General features: G+C 46.5%; 1 protein-coding gene across 1 annotated transcript in view; it reads left to right on the top strand.

The window, feature by feature from the left end:
- The first annotated feature begins 7,214 nt into the window (after positions 1-7,214).
- Positions 7,215-17,170, top strand: part of 5-ht1 (serotonin receptor) — a 57,859-nt gene continuing 47,903 nt past the window's right edge. The window contains exon 1 of the mRNA XM_078197029.1: positions 7,215-7,584. Coding sequence (XP_078053155.1) covers positions 7,464-7,584 — 121 coding nt within the window. The 5' untranslated portion in view covers positions 7,215-7,463. The remainder of the gene's footprint in view (positions 7,585-17,170) is intronic.

The following is a 17,170-nucleotide window of genomic DNA, read 5'->3' as shown; positions in this document are numbered from 1 at the left end:
CGCCGCCTCCCCCGCGCGGCGCCCGGCCGGCCCTTTAATTTCCTTCTTTCGAAGCATGAATATTCAAGCGGCTTTGCCCCGCGGCCGAAAGCTGCATCGGCGAAACCGGAATACGAAACGGTTCCGTGTCTCGCACGGCCCTTCCATCCCATACGTTCTCCATTGAAAATTATTATTGAATATGCGGAGCAGAGTTCACTGTGGCTTCTTGCTGAACAGACGATTTCATTCACGATCGTTGAATGCGCAACGGGACCGCCGCCGCCGCGGCGAACTGCGCCGCGGCACGATTATATTGTATGTAACGCAAGCCTCTGCTATTTCGCAAACCGACCGACCGACGGATGCGCGCCGCACGAGCACAACACACAACACTGACACCGTTTCCTCGCTCCTTCCAGTTCTCGAATAATGGCCCCGCCCCTCCGCAACCTGAATTCACTAAAATATTACCGGGGAAATCGTCGCGCCTTTTGCCGCGCGATCCCTTTTTTCGCGGCCGCGTTCGTTCGCCGCCGCTCTTTTCGAGAAATTTTTACACGGATGCGTCGAATGTCGGAGAATTGATGAAATTCCTGGCGGAACGACGTTTGACATATTTTTAAATTGTCAGGATTTTTTTCCAATAATCGTAAGTTTCATTTGTATTGAAATTTGTTTGAAAAAGTAACGAGAAGTATTTGACGAAATAAATCTCTATTTTTGAGGAGCAAGCAGTTTTTATTTAATCAGTATGAATTATAGGTTGAGAGAAATGTTTATTGAATTGAACGAAAATAAAATTCTATAAATGATATATACTTGTATCTACCTGTATAATGTCATATAATATATAATATAATAATATAATTAAAATTAACTCCTTGAAATACAGAAACACTTCTGAAAACAGAACTCTGAAATCAGAAATTATTTTCGCCATTCGACAAATTATTTCTCCACTCCGTTGAACGAAAAAGGACGGCGAATAATTTCGCTGTCGGAATACACGCGGTACGAGCTCCTCGGATCGAGGAATACGGGTGTTCGAGGACGGTCCATCGGGAGATCGGTCGGAACGAAGCCGGTGTTTCGGTCCGATTCTCCAGACGCCGTCGTTTCATTCGCTAAAAACGAACCGCATCCGGCCGATTGATATTTTATTCATGGGACGTGTTGGTGGATCGACGAGCGCTCTCTCTCTCTCTCTCTCTCTCTATCCACGATTTCAAGGGAGCCGTTCGCTACGCCCGGAGGATCCCTCCCACGGGGCAAGAAGCGAAATATTGCGGTCACCGAGTAAAGTCTGAGGACAATGGCACGGTCGGTGTTAAAGCCAAGCTCTCTCTTCGGGAGGCCGGGATTTAGGCGAGTCGCCGTAATTCAAATCTCCCGGAGACACGGTATCCGATAGGAGATCACCTGACGGGCCCGCCTCGTGGAGATCGCTTCCTGATATATTCCCGGTTATATCGGAGATCCGATTTTATTGGCTGCCTCGAAATATGGTCGATGCTATTCCTTGGATTACGGGATGTCGGATGTTGCGGCGCGCACTGGCTTCCTGATCGGCTTGCCCGGACACCTGGGAAACCATCGGGCCCTTTATGTCACCTACTTTCATCACAGAAATCACCACGTAATGTATTTGTCTGCGACCTGATCGATTTTCTTTCCTGAGGCTGACTGAAAGCAGGACTCTACTACTTGACACTGTGCTTGTTCCATCTGATTCGTTTATAATAAATCCAGAATTAATTTTATCGAAATCAGGATTGTTTCGTGACTGAATAGATGTCTGACCTATGGCAAAGCTATTCCACTTCTGCCAAACATTTTATCGTTTTACTTATCTCGATAATAGAAGACTTGATCTATGTGTATCTGTCACTATGATTTCTCAGTGTGATTTTTCAGTGAATATATTTTGGTCTCCGTCTGATCATTAACTAGACTAATCTACTTCTTATTTGTACTCTAATTATTTTACTTGTCTAGCAGGTAAAGGAACCGATTTACGCTTATCCACAGTCATGGTTATTTAGCTCGTTCTTTCATTAAAATATATTTTCCCTATTCGTCTGACCAGCGGTAAAGCTAATCCACTTAATTTTCCCTAGAATCACAGAAACCGCCCGATTCGCAGCACCGTCCACGAGACGGCGATTATCAGAAGACACTAGAGTGTCTTCCGGTCTCAACGTGTTAGCAGAAAACATTACACGGACCGTTAACTGGCCGAGTAATTCCGACACGTGTGCTTGTACGTGCCACACGACGCTGCACACCGACAATTACTCGGAACTATCCTGTATCCCTATGAACTCCACCCATTCTCTCCCTCTCTCTCTTTTTCTTTCTTTCTCTCTCGCTCCGTCGCGAGTATCAGAATCAGCGAAAAGTTGAGGAAAATCGCTCCGATTAAGACGCGGAGTACACAGCCGCCGATTTCCTCGTTCTCCATCGTTTAATTAAAACTTCTTAAGCCGAGGAATCTGTTACTCGGCGCGCCCGAGAGCGCGGAAAATAAAGTTCCGCCGTTATCGTCGTTTATGACCGGTTCCTTAGATAATGAGCGACCCCGCCCCGGGGTCCGCCGGCTATTAACGGGATCACTTTCATTGGCTTCCGATACACGTCGCATTAATCTGTATTATCCCGGATCCGTCGCGTCCGTCGCGACGTTTTGCTTAATTAGCGGCGGCCGCGGATAAGAAACCGCTCGACGCGCTATCTGATATGCGAGTGCATCACTCCTCGCTGCAAACCTGTGCATTAACCCCTATTTCATCGGTGCAATCTTGTGATTCGGATCTAAATATTTGCTGCTAGGAAGAATTTTATTTCGAATTTTACGAAGCCGAGTTCTGCTCATTGACTTGCCCACTTCGCGGTAACTGATTTCGTCTTTCATTGGTCAAACTTTTTTCTTTAATAACTCATAAATAAAACCATGGAGACAAATTTTGTATAGGTAAAAGATACTTTAAATAATATATCTTGGAACGAGATTCGATACTCTTCCGTCAAGGTGATATAATGTTTCAGTCTGCGCTAGAAGGGGTAAGTGCGGATTCTCCGAAAGTCTTCTCAGAAACGATGATCCTTACGTGCCCAATTCCCGGGAAGAATTTGATCACGCAAAGAGTTTCCTCTAGAAATGAAATTGCGAGCAGCTGCGCGGCCTGAGAGCGGTTTAAATGCAGGCGAACGATTGTCAAAGTGCCTTGCGCGCAGCTCCCGCTTCCCGAAAGTTGTGTAACAAGCAGCACACCCTGTTCACGATCCGCAAAACACTTTGCGCCGGCAGTATCAGCCGCAGTGATATCGAATTGATTACAGTGCCCGGCCGGTGTGTCCCCCCGCGCGCCCACCCTCCTCTCGCCTCGCCACTCGCCAGCAACCGTAACTCGGTATTTCCAAATTAACTTAACTTCTGCAACCTTAATTACGTTTCTTGGCCTGGGCCAACTTTGTTAGCGTGTCGCTGCCCATATTGTTTAGCCGGGCGCCGCCTCTGGCTTCCATTAGCCCCCATGTAACTAACTTCCCTCCTCTTCGGAGGACTTTCCGCTTTCAGGAGCTTACGGGATCCGCGGATTACCGTCGGCTGAGCCTGGTTCGAGGCCCTCCAGTGAGTCCCCGAACAAACCCGGAGGACACTCGAATCCTCCGGTCTCCGGCCAGGGACGGCGTCGATAATCATTCTAATTCCAGTCCCGTGGAACGCGCCGCGCCAATTCACGGATCCTCCTGACCCACGGATCGATTTTCTCATTTGCTCCTAATTGCCGCTTCGTCGGCGGTGTCCCTGTCAATTTCTACGCGGCGGACGACCCGGCACGAACTCGAGGCTATTTAAATCGTCGACGAAACTGTCCGGCCGACGATCGGGTACCGGTGTTTCCTTCTTCGAGAATTCACCTTCGGCGATTACACGGTTCCATCTCATTTTATAAAGTGGCAAAGGGTCGGGGAGAAATTAACAAAATGTTAATATAAATTATAGTATAATATAGTCAATTATATATTATTAGTACATATAGTATAGCATAGTTAATTATCTATTAATCGTTGCGAACGCGTTCGTCGAAACGATCGGGCAATTTTTAAAGGCAGCGATGTATATTCAACTGGGCCGACCAGTGATCGACATTATCCACTGCAACGATAATATTATTTATTATTGCCGCTATAATAGCGCCGGCCACCGGGACACGAACCCTTTGTTATTCGCGTTGATTCAATTTTCATAGGGTACGGTGGATATTGAAATTGTCTGGCCACTGTCGGACCGCATCTACTGAAATCCAAACTAATTTCTATTCCGCTTCAATTCGACGCGTGGAATGTTCGTTCAACTTTTGTGGGCCACCGTGAATTCACCGCTCGTCACCAACTATCCGCTGCCACATTTGTTCTCCTCGTCTGACCATAATGTCATTATCTACTGCGACAAAGTGTACGCTCCTGTTACACCGGTATCACGATTATATGAACCGAACAGAGCGAATGTATGGATAATAACAGGATTACCCAGTGATGGCTCCAGATTAGATTTTGAATAATTTTTCTTTTAGATAATTTTGCATATTGGATGATTTATATTGAGCTAATTATATTGTGTTTTAGTTAATAAAGAGATTAAATATTAAAGCATCGGATAATCGAGCTTTTACTTTAATATATTCCAAGATCGTTTCCGAATTATTTTAGCATGGGCTGCTTAAACCTAAAAAATCCTGCAAATCGTAAACTAAAACAGATAGTAAGACGAGTCCGAGTGTCGCCGATGTAGCGTTCTAATTGCGAAAGGGTCGTCGCCGGGCTCATTAATTTCCATTAACGGTTCGGACTCGTTAGAACCGGCGAATCTCGGGTGTCGGAGAACGACATCGAAATAAACTAATTAATTGCCGGCCACTCGGCGCGCTTATTCGATTAACGACGCCGTGGCGACAATGGCGCAATTAGGGTCGCCGGTTCGGCCGGGCATTCTCGCGGGAAACAAACGGGTACCGGCGAAAGAAAAGTGCGGGTGCGCTCAAGGGAGAGAGAGAGAGAGAGAGAGAGAGAGAGGAGTCGGCGAGGATGAAAAATGAGGGGCGCAGGACGTATTTGCGAGCCTGTCGCCAGCGTAATCTTCGAGGAAGAATAATTTCCTCGAGTGTCAGCGGGGCGGGACGGGGTGACGGAATCCTTCCGTCGAGAATACGGAGATCCATTGGCCCGGGACGCGGGGAAAAGAAACGCGGTGCATAAACGGATCCGGGGACTGTATAAAACGCGGACGGCGTTCATCGTCGAGGAGGGAGCATGGTAATGCGTCCGAGAGAAGTTTGGAGCTGTTTCTCGTTTCGCCGTTCTCAACGGGGCCTCCACGCTGGGGGATTGTCCAACCGAGCTGCGCGAATCCAGCGATTGTCTTTTAGAGACGACACTGCAATTAAAATCGCGATTTCATTGCGATCATTCGACGTTGAATCTGACGAACATTAATTACCAATAACGACGACAACGAAAGTCAGTTTTCAAGTGGCCGCTCCTTCCGGTTCCGCGTGCAAAATTCCCGTGGAAATCGCGTCGTCGCGACACGCGACCCATTAAAGCGGACCGTGACAGCGCTCGTTAATATATAATGGTCGTCGCAATTAAATCGCGAAATTAAAACAGCCGGCGAACGGCGGAGCGGCCGTGTCGAGGCCAATCGAAATGTTCCGCGATGCGAAGCACGCGAAACGAACCGCGTCGTAAAATTTATTTAATAACGTGTCAAAGTGGCCGCTTTATCCGCGCCGCGCGTCTTTACGGCGGCCACCGCCTTAACTTTTAATGGGGCCGAGAGGACGTTCGTTCGAAAGTCCCATCGCCGAAGCCGGGTGTGCTTCTTCCGGCTCGTTGGCGCGCGGCCGCGGGAGCCAACTGTCCGTGGAAATTTGATAAAGTGTTTGGAGATTGGCGGGGACCGATGGTAATTCGGATAAACGGCGATTCAAGGGACATTCGTTTTATTCACAGGACAATCGAATTGGAACGATGAACGCCGGCCGCAAATACGAGTTAATGAAACGTGTCTATCGAAAAATTAAATATAGCTCGCGTGACCTCGGGGATGCAATTTTATGGAGCTCGTTCATCGCCGAGCGCGCCTCGCCTGCTCTCGCTTTTTTTTTCTCCTCGTTTCTCTCTCTCCCTCTCTCTCTCTCTCTCTCTCTCTCTCTCTCTCTCTTTCCTTCTCACTCTCTTTCTCTCGCATTCCCTACTCCATCACTTTGTATTTATAACTGCCGCACACGACTGTACAGACCGAGTTTCAATTCCCAACGATTCTCGATCGATTACTCCAATTTCGTTTGGTTTCCCGCGAAGCCGTGAAGGTGATACCCTCTCTCGTGCATTTTCACGTTCCACCAGTGTACAGAGAGCTGTTTCGTCTGCAATCTAGCGGCCGACGACTGAAATTACGGATTCCTCTGTTATTGGACCGAATTCTAGAGATACCGGTTTTACCCTGCCCTTTTTCCCCTCGACTTTTTACCCATTGATTAGCCCGGCTCTACCCGTGAGAACAACCTTTAATCGACGCGGTTTCATATTTTTTCGATTTATTAGGCAATATTCTTTGCCGGATATTGACATTCTTCTTTTAAAAGTGAAGGATTTAAAAGTTGGCCGATTTATCGTCGACAGCGACTACTTACTGTCCGAAGAAGTCTGTAAGGGTTCCACATTTTTAAGGGAAGAATACTGTAAGTCTGACCAGTGAGTGTCTGAAACTACTGTGAATCAGATCGTAATGATTCAATTTCTGCTTATAAAAATATTACTCAGCGGAAGGACGTCTTTAAGACGTCTTAAAGGCGCCTGTTGTACGACATTCAGGAGACCTTTAAAACATTTTTTAGACCTAGCGTCTCGTTTCTATAGCTAGCGATTATCAACGTCCATTTTAGGGTGTAAAACCTTTAAATCTAAAAACCTCTAATGCTTATTAAAATATTATTAAAACAACGATCATCTCTCGATCAGTTACACTCTGCTGTCGTCTAACAGTGTTTAAAAACTACTCGTCCGAACATCGACTGACTCGCTCCACTTTTGCGTATACTTTCAACAGATCCGCAGCTAACGAGCGTGATTTTTGTGTTACAGGCACCGTCGATGACCGGACGTCGGCTCCGCGAGCCGGTCAGCACTTTTGGAGCTAAGGTGGCCAGAGCCTCCGCGAGATGGGAGCCGGCAGAAGCTCCCGCGGGCAAGCAAGAAGGTCGGCGAGCGTTAAAGTTTCAACGCGCAGTCATTAACTGAGGCCGCGGGAGGTTCGCGGGGCGCGCGCAAGTCAAGGTCGCCGTGGTGTATAGAAGATTCATATCAGCGGATCTGCTCCTGACGGCGGACCATGGTACATTATTTAAGGAGATGATAGCCAGCGGACATTGAGGACCCTGCCACAGGACAGAGAGAATATATATCTCGGACACGTCATGGAGGAACACGTCAGCCAGGCCCCTGGGAACTCGTCCGCGGACGGTCTCGTGTTCATCGACGCCTCGATCATCCTCAGGGCTTTGGTGCTCGGTCTCCTGATACTCGTCACCGTTGTCGGTGAGTGTCCTCTTTATTTCGCACCTCTCCCCCTCTACCCGCCCCGCGCACACCCCGTCCAGGGACCGACCGGGAAAATTCGATAGATTGTTCGGGAACAGTTTCGGCGAACTTTTATTTGCCTCGGTCCTCCCTCCTCCTCCAACTCCCTCTCCGCCCGGACGCCCCGGCGAAACTTTTATGGAAAAAGATATCAGAAGTAAAATAGGAGCCGAACGCGGCGCCCCGTGAAACATTATAAGCCATCCGGGCCAGATATACGAGCCAACTTATTGGCAATTTGCTTTTCTCTTCTGGAATCCGGCGACGCTATAATTGCGCTTCCAAGGCGGCGCTCCTGAATGACAAATTACGTGCCGAGTGGCTCCACTAAAATTAATTATTACCCGCGCGACGTTAATGTTATCGCCGGCCTGGGAAAAAACTCCAATTTTGTCTTTCATGAAGACTTTTACACCCTGTAATTACACCGAATCCATCGTCCGAAAGTTTTCCAATTCTCTTACGGGATCTTTCTTGCCCGAACCGGCATGATTCTCTCGGAAGTGGATCTGGGAAATTCATCATCGGATCGCAGATTTCGTGCAGCGAAGACGTTAAAAGATTTTGAGCACTTTCGTGCATTTAAGCACTTTAGTTATTAAAGTCGTCAGAAGTTCCTATTAATCTTCTTAATAATTTTAAACAATGCTACGATATTCGTAAATTATTATTATGTCTTCTCTGCTCTATATTTCTTTTACTTGAATCGCCACAAATGCCTAAATCTCCCACTATAGTGATCAACCTCTAAATCTCTACTGTGTAACCCTTTGCACTCTTATAGTGACTGAAGCACCACTAAAATTATTCTATCACAAAATAATTTTTACACTAACAATGTTTAAATAAAAAAAATTATTAATCGTAAAACTATTGGTCTAAGTCACAAGAGACAATTTCATCTGTATAAAACACATTTTGTCACAAAAAAAGGGAAACACCATAAACCAGAAAAATTATTCTAGATTTAAACATAAAATGGCCTCGAGTGCAAAGGGTTGACAATCATCAAACTAGACAAAAAAAAATCGTTCTAATCTCTCGTACCTGTAATCCGCGCGATCTCGGTGCGAAGGAGATTGTCGCGAAGTCACGTGATTGAAATTGATGACGCTCCCGGGCGATGACAAGCAGCCGAGGTTCGACGAGAGGAGTCGACGGAAATCGTTTGACGTCGTCGGAACGTCGACTCGGTAAAATTGCTCCCCGATGTCTGATCAATTAATCGTCACCCCCCGTTCCGGTTATTATCCGTCGACTGGCAGCGAACGCGGACTCGCGGCTGATGTAATGGTGTCGTTGCCGTTGTCACCGAGTAGTTTCGTGGGCCCGGCTACGGCGTACCTGTAGGCGAGAGCACAATGGGAGATTAATTTAAACCTGACACGTTTGCAAGGCGAGTAATATATTATCGGGGGGATTGGCGAGGGCGGCCACGTGACGCGTCCACGTGCACATGCGCCGCCGGGCGAGACCGAACACGTCGAACACCTTCGCGAAACAACAATCGCGGTCCCTCGTCATCTCTTTTATATTCTCCCCGTTTCCGCGTTAATTAAATATCTTGATTGCTTACTTTATATTCTATTGTAGTTTTTATTTTATTGTAACACCTATTTTATTTTTGTTTTATTGTTTTTTGAGATGCTACGTGGATAGTTGTCATATTATTAGAGAAACCTTTATAATAGATTGAATACAAAAATCAATCTAGCAAGTAGTTTATTATTTTTCATTTTCAATACGATTTAATCGTGAAGGTATACGATAATTTATTTCACCATTTTCTAATCATTTTACCGCGTTGAATAGCGCCAATTAACGAAGACAAGATCTCCGTTTAATCGACTAAAATATTTCAATTTTATCGGCCACTTCAGCGTTGATCCTTCGTTCCCTATAGAATGGAACGTCGTCGCGGAGTAATTCTCGAAGGGTTAATAATAGAAGCGACTCGATTAACAGCGAACGACCCGTGGCAGGGGCTGTAGATTGACAAGCGGCGCGGCCGTAAAGATAACTGCGAGACGTATCGTCCGGTACCGGGGATTCGGGATCGTCGCGTCGAACGACGCGATTCCCGGATGTTACCGGCGCGTGTATGTTAATTACGTTAATTGCACGGGCCCGTGGATCCAAGATCGGACGGCTCCGGTGGCGTTCAGTAAAATCTAACGAGTTTCCCCGGGAGGAGCTAACGAGATTAGAAAGGTAACGACCATCCGTAGATCGCGTCCCCTTTCACGGCGGGCACGGACAACCAGTTTGATAAGCTCCAGACGCGATGCAGATTAGTTAATTTCTCCGCCGTTTCAAAGGGAAAACAGGATTTCTCGCGCAGCCGTGCAGTGTCCCCGGAGCGATCGGGGCCCGGGCCGTCTAACGAGATCAAGGGTCGCCCTGAAAGGATTGTTAATTATAGTTTTTTGCCCGTGGCTCGTCGCCGACTAATGATATTCCTTTCTTCGAGCGGATCGACGCTTCCCTATCTCTCTTTCTCTCTGTTCCCCCCTCTCTCTCTCTCTCTCTTTCTCTCTTTCTCTCTTTCTCTCTCTTTCTCTCTCTTGTTCTCGCACTCTTCCTCTCTCCCGTGGGAGGCGCCAGGTGAAACGAGAAAGCCGGGAAACAAAGTGGAGCCGGGCGGGTGCTCGATTAGAGCGCGATTGCTTTCGAAAATCGCCGGGGCACGATCGAGGCGCGAATCAATTTCCGATCGAACCGGTCGCGCTTCCTCGTCATCGACGGGACGTCGGCACGCCTCGCGGGGTTTTCGTTTCACCTCCCAAGAATTCGGACGACCTTCGATCTTAACGAGGTTTTTTCTCGCAATTTGTCCGGCGATTCGACGAAGACCTTCCCAAGTTCCGCGTGTTGCGGTCAATACTTTGGAAACCCAATTACCGGCCTCGCCCGACGTTTGCCACCACCCGCGACTCCACAGTTTCCGTCTAGACGTCGCGCGATGGCCGGGAGATCGGCAATTCTTGGCCAAAAGTCAGGATTTTGTAAGATTTTCTCCGCTATTGGTTGATTAAGAATTTTCGTCGGTTTTAGAGAGACGATTTTATTCTAGTTTGTTTGAATGTTGGTTGTCTTATTTTATACTTTGCATTTCAAGGCTTGAAAGAGCTGTCTAGAGGTGAAATTAAATGTCTTGAAATATATTGATATATGTGGTAGAAATGATAGAAATGGTAAAAATGATAGAAATGATAGAAATAATAAAAATTATAAAAATTATGGAAGTTATAGAAATTATGGAAATTATAGAAATTATAGAAATTATAGAAATTATAGAAATTATAGAAATTATAGAAATTATAGAAATTATAGGAATTATAGAAATTATAGGAATTATAGAACTAATAGAACTGATAAAAATGACAAAAATTCTATAAACGGTACAAATCTTAAAATATCACAAATAATATAAACACCCTAAAAATACAATCATAAATCAAAGAATTAATTTCTGATCAATTGCCAGCCTCTACAACAATGCATCGTCAAGAATGCCGGCAACAGACGAGTGCGAAAATAAAGGACGACACACGGCTGATCTCGCTGCCCTATACAACCGTCCCACGACTACACCTGTCGCATAACAGCGGTTAATTAATTTATTTCGTTGCCGCGCTCGTCGCCGTCCCACTGTTTCACGCCGCACGACACTTCGTCCAGGAAGCTTGTCTGGAACGTGACAAGGCACCGCCGTCAGAGCATCAAGAGGATTACCGATGTTTGCACTAGACTACACTCTATTCCACCGAATTCGATTTTCTAATACGACCCGACACCACTTCGCCCTTTCGTTATCTGCTTCTCGATCTCCCGCTCTCGCAGTTTTTCCCGTTCTCTGTGTTTTCACTTGCAGTTCTTTACGCGAAACTCGTGGAAGTTCGTCCGAGAATTCAACCACTTTCCCGATCTCCGTTGACTTTTCTATCGTTGTGCTTGCGTGTAAAAGTGCTCGACGACTTTCTACTGAATAGCAATTGCAACGAGAAGATATTACAGATTGGACGGAATTTGTCCAATTACTGGTCAGAGGATTACAAAAGTTTAGATGTTGAAAAGCATTTTCTCCTTTCTTCTTCTTGGGGGAATGAAATTAGTTTTTGAATGGCATGGTGGTAAAAATAAATTAGGGAAATGGTGAACCTACATTACTGATTAAACTGGGAGTGAATTTTAGAAACCGTTCTCCTTCGACGATGTTGAATATATTTAGAAGAAGAATGAATGTTTGAAAGAGTAATGTATAACTCGAAGAATGATGAATGTTTTATAGAGTAATAAATACTTGGGAGAATAATAAATATGTCAGAGAGTAATAAATACTTAAGGGGATAATAAATATTTCAGAGAGTGATGTGAACTTGAGAGAATAATAAATGTAACCAAGAATGATGAATACTTGATAGAATAATAAATGTAACAAAGAATGATAAATATTTGAAAGAATAATAAATATAATAAAGAGTGATAAATACTTGAAAGAATAATAAATTTAACAAAGAATGATCATTTCTTTAAGAAATAATAAATACAGCAGAAAATAATAAATACCTAAAAGAATAATAAATGCTTTAAAAAATAATAAATACCTAAAAGAATAATAAATGCCTTAAAAAATAATAAATGCTTTGAAAACTAATAAATATCCTGCTGGTAAATGAACCGTGGATGGGCACGGTCGCAGCACGGTGTGAAAACGTCGGAGGATCTCCGCTCGAAGCAATTTCGTTTTTATCAAATCTCGCAGCCACTATATTGTAGAATCTGTCCGATTCGAGGTGAAAGGCTCGTTTCTGCGGAGCAAGGATCCGGCACGCAGGAAATCAGGGTCTTCCTTTAGTACGCAGGACCTTCTCTCCCGGCGAGCCGGTAGACGCCTTGCCCCGCGCCGAGGATGGAAGAAGATAGGGTACCGGGTCCCATATATCGATCCGCGGGGCTCTTTCTATACGGCCGCGAAGGCCGAGTAAAAAGACCTGGGTAGTTTAGTCGTCCGAGGTGGCTGAATGGCCCTATTTAAGCTGTATAGAAAAGGCTCGTAAACCTTTATGCCGCGCGGGATACTGGCTCGCCGACCCCTCCGCGTATTATCATCCCTGCTCGCGGGACGGATCACGTGGTCCTCGCCGCGGCATCGCGAAAATTCGCGCGCCACCGCCCCAAGGAGAAGAGATCCCCATCGGCCGGTGCCGACGAACCGCAGCTTCTATAATTTCCATTTAACTGGGTCGGCTCGAGGACCGCCCATTGTCCGTTCGAGTTACGATTACAGCGAAACGCGGCCGGTTCCATCGTTTCGCTCGCTCCCCGATCGGGCTCGACTGTTTTCGAAACTTACGAGGATCGCCGAACGGCATCGAAACAGAATATTCGACCGCGGTATTTAGTATCGCGCTCGTTACATTCGCTATCAGATCGGTCCGCCAGCCCCGATTTATATTTCCCAGAAATAGTGTCTGGCCGTCGACCGACACAATCTACTTACACCGGGAATCTCTTTAACTTTGACCACGACGCGATAAAACGAAACGGCCGAAGTTTCGACGAGATTATTTTCTAGCCTCGGTCAGAATTTCCCTTCGTCCGATCAGCGACCGTGATAATCTACTGCGACGAATAAATAGCCCGTCGGCTATCTCCATTGTTTGCTCGAATTGCCACAATGGCGAAAACTTTTTCTGCCGCTTCGGAAACGGTACACGCGTGTCACTGTTTTCTGACCAGCGATTGTAAATTTGAAAAAATATCTCCACCGGTTATACGCCGGTCGCATCTACCGCGATCTAGAATTTTTCACATATTTCTCCGAGCCCTGCGAGAACGTTTCACAAATGGAGCAATTTTTTCACAATTAGCTTGCAATTTCTTTAGGATTCAAGGTATCGTAAATAAATGTCTGGCGTGTCTGGCCATAGACTGGCGGACCGCACTGTGACCTAGAATTTTTTTAACGCTGCTTGCGGCCAGAAAAATGTTCCGAAAATATCGTACACACTTCCTGTAGAATTTAGACCATCGTAAATAACGTCCCGGCTTGGCTGACTAGTGACTGGAAGTATCTACTGTGGCCCGGAATTTATTTCGCCTCTTTTATGCACGGACAGATATTTGTACAATAGGATACACCTTTCTTGCATGGTCTGGAGGATTGCAAATATATTTACGACTGGTCTGACCACATACTGAGAGTTTCTACTGAGTTTTAACATTTTCTACAGGTCCTGTTCGAGTCAAAAAATATATCTCGGACAAAATATACTGGTATAATAGAATTTATATAATATTAAATATATTTCCGACTGGTCTGACCATTAGCTTGACGGATCTACTGTTGCATGGGAGTTCTTCCAATCTGTGCGCGTTGAGAAAATACGAACACAGCGGTGCATGCGTTTCTTAAACACTCGGGAGGATTGCAAATATACTTCCGACTGGTCTGACCACTTACTGGAGGTTTCTACTGCGCTTTAATATTCCCTACAGGTCCTGTACGACTCGACAAATATTGTCCAGACAAAATACACTAGCTTAATAGAATTTATGCAGCCATAAATATACTTCAGTCCTGTCCGACCATTAACTAGACGTATCTACCGTAACCTGAGATTTCTTGCAACCCGTTCTCAATTCAAAAACTAGGAGCACAGCCGTGCACACGTTCCTTATACACTCGGCAGCAAACAATCTTCCAATTCGACCATTTACCGGACACGTCGAATCAAAAATTCCGAGCGTTTCCCATTTGACTAACCCGTGGGCGACGTCGCGGCTAAAAATTGTTGGAAAAGCGCGGTTTATGGCAACGGCGATCGAACGCGTAATAAGGATTCCACTGGCGGAAGTGTGAATCGGCAGGGAAGGAACTAGTTTAATTAGACGCCGTTAACCGCGCGATGGTCCAGAAATTCTTCCGAGGCGGAAAAGTTGCCGGCCTCGGGGAAGAATTCCGCTTAGTTGCGAAAGAATCCGCGGAACACCTTCTTCCGGAACGTTTATTTAAGACAGCGGAGAGGGAGGGGATCGCGGCTGAGAACCGGGTCTGGAATTTTCAGCTGCTTCGATCCGGCGATTACGCCACGGAAGTTCGCGATCCCACGGTTCCCGCGCGAAATAAATATGACGCCGCGTTTTCCGGCGGACGCCAGCTCGAACGCACGCAGCGGCGTACGCTCTTGTGCTTGCGCGGGCACGGGAATTCATTTCGACGTGTGTAGCGTTTGTTCGGGGCCACTGGGTACACGCGGTTTATGCATTTTTAACGGAAACGTCAACGGCACGTAGGGGCTCCAGCGTCTGCAAGGCATCGAGGAACGAAACGACAGGGAACGTCATGCGTTTATTGCTGAACTTCGAACGGTCCGCTTTAATAACGATATTAATGGAATAATTCATCTACGATATTAATATTACATTTTCAAATTGCATCGCGGCCGCTAATTAGCGCCCGCGGCCGATTTTCTTTCGACAGACGTACCGTCGCCACCGATCCCGCTATTTTACGTTTAAATAATTTTCTGTGGCATATTTCGTCGACAACACGTCAACTATACCCTTTTATTTCGTATCACTTTGTTCTGTACTTAGCGCACTCGTTCTTCCATCGACGTGGCACTTTTCTTAAAGCCATCCTTGCCGGACCCACGTGCACAAAAGCCAATGAGTCCGAATCGAGTACCCTTCAGATAATCCTCTAATTTACCATGTTCTCCGTTTGCTATCAACGCGTTGAGCGCCGCGTGACCCAAATATGAGTCACACTAATTTCTGGCTAATCTTGAAAATTCATTTTTACTATAATATATGACAAATTGAATTTGATCAGAATGTTTCTCGATGCGAAAAACTTCTAATGCCACCCTCTATGATAAACATTAACATTGCAGTTCCACTTTCATTAATTAAGTTGCTTCAATCATGCGAGTGTAAATGTGTATACGACGTGCAAAACGTCGGCTCAAAAATCGCTTCGTCGAACGAGAGCCGTAAATCGAAAGAAAACTTTCTCTTGGGCGCGCGACCGCTGCACGATGTTTTCAATGGGGGGAGGGGGGCTCGTAAATTCGACCGGTCTAATTAGTCGAACGACGTGCCGCGAAGCAGATTAGTTAACTGAAACGTCGATGGTCCGCGGGGCCGGTGTTTACGGACGTCATCGGCCCGGAGTAATCTACGGTTATAGACGTTTAGAGGACCGTTCCGCGGACCCTGAAGCGAATTTCCCGATTCACAGCGCGAGCACAGGGAGCCTGTGATCCACCCTGGATCGCATTATCGGCGATCGCCGATTATGGGAGCGATTATTCGCGAACGATGCGGCGGAACGTCGCGCGGCGGGGGCCGGCACCCGATATTTATTGAACCATAACGCGCGGGAGGTTACGAGTGTCGGGCAACGGGTGCGCGCACAGATTAGCAATTCAATCGGCAATTACCGGCGTATAAAAATCAACATAACGACTAGTCGCGACGAACAAAAGCGGAACGGCGCGGCTAGCAGCGATCGGCGTTGGCCGCGTCGCGTTTCGAAACGTTCTTGATCGCCGACTGTTCCCGATCGATCGTTAACGCGTTCGCCTACGAACTTGTCGTCGCAACACGCGTCTCGCGATCCTTGATATTGCTACCGTGTTAAGAGAAAGAGAAAGACGGAGAAATTGGTGTCGCAGCTGTAACAAATTGAATTTTCACGAGGGAAAACGCTCGCACGAATGGAATAATCGCGTCGACGGGCGCGCAAAGGTTGTTGCACGTGTCCGCACGAGAATCCCCGATTCGGCTCGTTACTTCGAGCGATTTCGGTGGTTGTCAAACGGCCGTGAAATTACTCTAATTCCGGCGCGGCTAGCCGGGGGGGAGGGGAGTAGACGACGCGCGGAATATTCGACGGCCCGTTAGTTAACCAGTGAACTGCGCTAATAACAGAATTTACAGCGAGACAACTACGGGAAAACGACGGATATCCCGGCAAACGGTATGAATATGTATGCCGTTGATCCACCTGCCCCGAAAGGGAGAGAGAGAGAAAAGGAGAGAGTGAGAGAGAGAGAATGTAACCGGCTCTCCTCCTAAGTTGCCGGTGGCCTGTAATCGCCGCGGCCACTCTTCCGCGGGCCGAACTTTAATTATGCCCGACGTCTACGAGAACACTGGCCGACGATCCCGCAGGATAAACTGCAAATTAGCCGGGAATGGAAAGTTCCCGCAACTTCGTTTGCAGTTCGGCTTGATTGGGATTCGACCGGTGTTATCGTCGTCAGGCTGCGACGACGCCCCGGCGTCTTACGAAGACGATTTTCCAGGCGCGAGAAAAATCCTCCCTGGATCTACGAAGATCTAGCGGAACGCTGATTGGAGAGTTGTCATCTCTTCCTGATTGCGATTGGCGAAATCGAGCTGTTGAGATATTTTCGAGATAATTATATTACAACATATAATCATGCTTTCATATATATATTGTTACTTAACATGACATAACACCGCGCATAATTATTGTAACCAATCTATCCACATCCGTGGATAATAATAA

Source organism: Augochlora pura, chromosome 3 (genome assembly GCF_028453695.1).
Source record: "Augochlora pura isolate Apur16 chromosome 3, APUR_v2.2.1, whole genome shotgun sequence".
Classification (NCBI taxonomy): Eukaryota; Metazoa; Arthropoda; class Insecta; order Hymenoptera; family Halictidae; genus Augochlora; species Augochlora pura.
The sequence above is the reverse complement of the archived record's forward strand: the minus strand, read 5'-3'. Positions and strand labels throughout refer to the sequence as shown.